At 47.2% G+C, this 2,267-nt stretch overlaps 1 protein-coding gene across 1 annotated transcript; it reads left to right on the top strand.

Moving 5' to 3' along the window:
• The first annotated feature begins 1,178 nt into the window (after positions 1 to 1,178).
• On the top strand, positions 1,179 to 1,742 carry LOC104455477 (pimeloyl-[acyl-carrier protein] methyl ester esterase-like). The gene has a single exon (XM_010070262.1). It carries the CDS (start codon positions 1,179 to 1,181, stop codon positions 1,740 to 1,742), a length of 564 nt encoding a protein of 187 aa, XP_010068564.1.
• The last annotated feature ends 525 nt before the right edge of the window (positions 1,743 to 2,267 follow it).

Here is a 2,267-nt window from a genome sequence, read left to right as displayed (position 1 = left end):
TCCCTTTTTTCCTTTTTTTTCTTTTTGTTTTCCTTTTTCTCCTATTCTTCTCCTTCTTCGGAGCCGCTCACCAAACTGGTGACCTCACCGAAGCATCGCTAGCCCTCGGCGAGGCCAGCCCTCGTCGGCCGAGCCTCGCCGGCTGGGCGAGGCCTGCTTGGCCACCGACAGAGCTAGGTGAGCCTCACCGGGGCGGGGCAAGGCCTGCTTGGCCACCAGCGAGACTCGGCGTCACCAGAATTAGGGAGGCCAAGCCTCACCGGTGGTTGAGCGAGCCTTCGGCAAGCTCGCCGGACCAGTTACCGGCGGCGGTGAGCAGCAGCGGACGGCAGCGGGTGGCGGGGGGCGACGGTCGTGGGATGGCAGTCGATGAAGAAGAAGAAAAGAGAATGAGAAAAGAGAATAAGAAGAGTTTTGATTCTCAATTTTGTTCCCGGAACAAGAATAAACTTCTTTTTTTAATTCTTGATTCTCATCCCAATCTGTTCTCGGAAACAAATTTGGTCCCAAGAACAAAAATTTTACTAAACACGATTCTTGTCCCAAACTAATTCTACGAACAAAAAATCAGAATCATGCACCATTTTGATGGTTACCAAACAGTGCCTTAGTGATTTAACTAGCCATCCATCTAGAAGTCCCACCTTTCCCGTCACAAACCTAAAAGCATAAATATTTATTAAAACTCAACTAATGAAGTTGACCTATAGGGAAATAATTAAAGAAATGAATTTCCATACGGATTTGTGACGTACCAACAACAGACAAAGATGTCATTATACAGCAAGAAATGCGCAAGAAGGATTAATTTAAGAGTAACAGTAACATTATTCTAAATAGCAAGAGATCCATGCGTTCTTTACTTGCTGGGGGAATTTGACTTTGACCTAAAATAAAGCAAAGAAATAATCTTAACATTGACGTGGATTTCCATAAAGATGTAAAGAAATAAATAGATGGATGACGAAGAGTCACGAAGTAACGTGGGGCTTAGATGATAAAAAAGTGGAAAAAGAATGAAGAAATAGAATCCCGTGTCCTTGGTTTTTAGCATGCCCGCAACTTTGACCCCCACCGCTAGAAGCCGAGCGCACAAAAACAAATATTGAGAGAGAGAGAGAGAGAGAGAGAGAATGGTGAACACAATCAAGCTCCACCAGCCCTTGTTGCGAAAGGCAATGAAGCTCACCAGCATGAGACCTCGAAAAATTGAGGTCGAACCCGGTACCATCATGAACTTCTGGGCTCCAACCCGAATTCCAAACAAAAACAAGAACGCGGTCGTCTTCCTTCACGACTTTGTCGGTGACGGCATGATCACATGGCAGTTCCAGGTGCTTGCGCTTTTGAGGAAGTACGCCATCTACGTGCCGGACCTCCTCTTCTTTGGTGGCTCTGCCACTGGCGACAGCCGCCAGACGGTGGACTTCCATGCAGAATGTGTGGCGAAGGGGCTGGTGGCGCTTGGGTTGCAGCGGTGCACTATGGTAGGGTTCAGCTACGGCGGGATGGTGGCGTTCAAGTTGGCCAAGTTGCGGCCCGAGTTGGTGGAGTCGGTGGTGGCCACGTGCTCCATACCAGCACTGACTGAGTCGATAAGCAAGGAGTGCTTGCAGAGACTGGGGTTTCCGAGATGGTCAGAGCTTTTGTTGCCTAATTCTGTAGATGGGGTGAAGAAATTGTTTGAAATGAAGAAATTGTTTTCTCTCGAAATGAAGAGTTCCCTTCTACCGTTATGGTAGTTTTTATCAAACCCTTCCTCCTTCAATTCTCATCCAGTTTTCCACCATCTTCTCGTTAATTCCAGTAATTCCATCAATGAATCCTCCCCATTTCCCCTGCCATTTACCCACCACTGTTGGCGATGAAGGGATCCATCGCATGCAAACCCCATCTGGTATGTAATTGCACGCAACCCTCAGAACTGCAACCTTTTGGGTTTGTGGTTGGCTTGACCGCGACTGGGCTGTGAGCGCATCCACCATAATTTGGAATTTGGAAGATACCATCGATGCATGTCAAGCGGTGATTGTCATCTTTTCAGATAGTTCCCTCTTTCCGCCATCTCCCGGTAACCCTTCATACGAATAGATTTCGATTCCCCCTCATCAAGTTAGGTGGAAGTAGCAAGTCAGAGATAGTGTCTTCGATTGAGGAGTAGAAGTGATGGGCCTTCTTATAGATGCTGAACGTAGTGTAATTATGGACAATGGTGTGGTGAGTAGTCTCGATTACCTCTGAATTACGGCCGGTGGTTTGTCTTGGTC

This window comes from Eucalyptus grandis, chromosome 7 (assembly GCF_016545825.1).
Source record: "Eucalyptus grandis isolate ANBG69807.140 chromosome 7, ASM1654582v1, whole genome shotgun sequence".
Taxonomy (NCBI): Eukaryota; Viridiplantae; Streptophyta; class Magnoliopsida; order Myrtales; family Myrtaceae; genus Eucalyptus; species Eucalyptus grandis.
The sequence above is the reverse complement of the archived record's forward strand: the minus strand, read 5'-3'. Positions and strand labels throughout refer to the sequence as shown.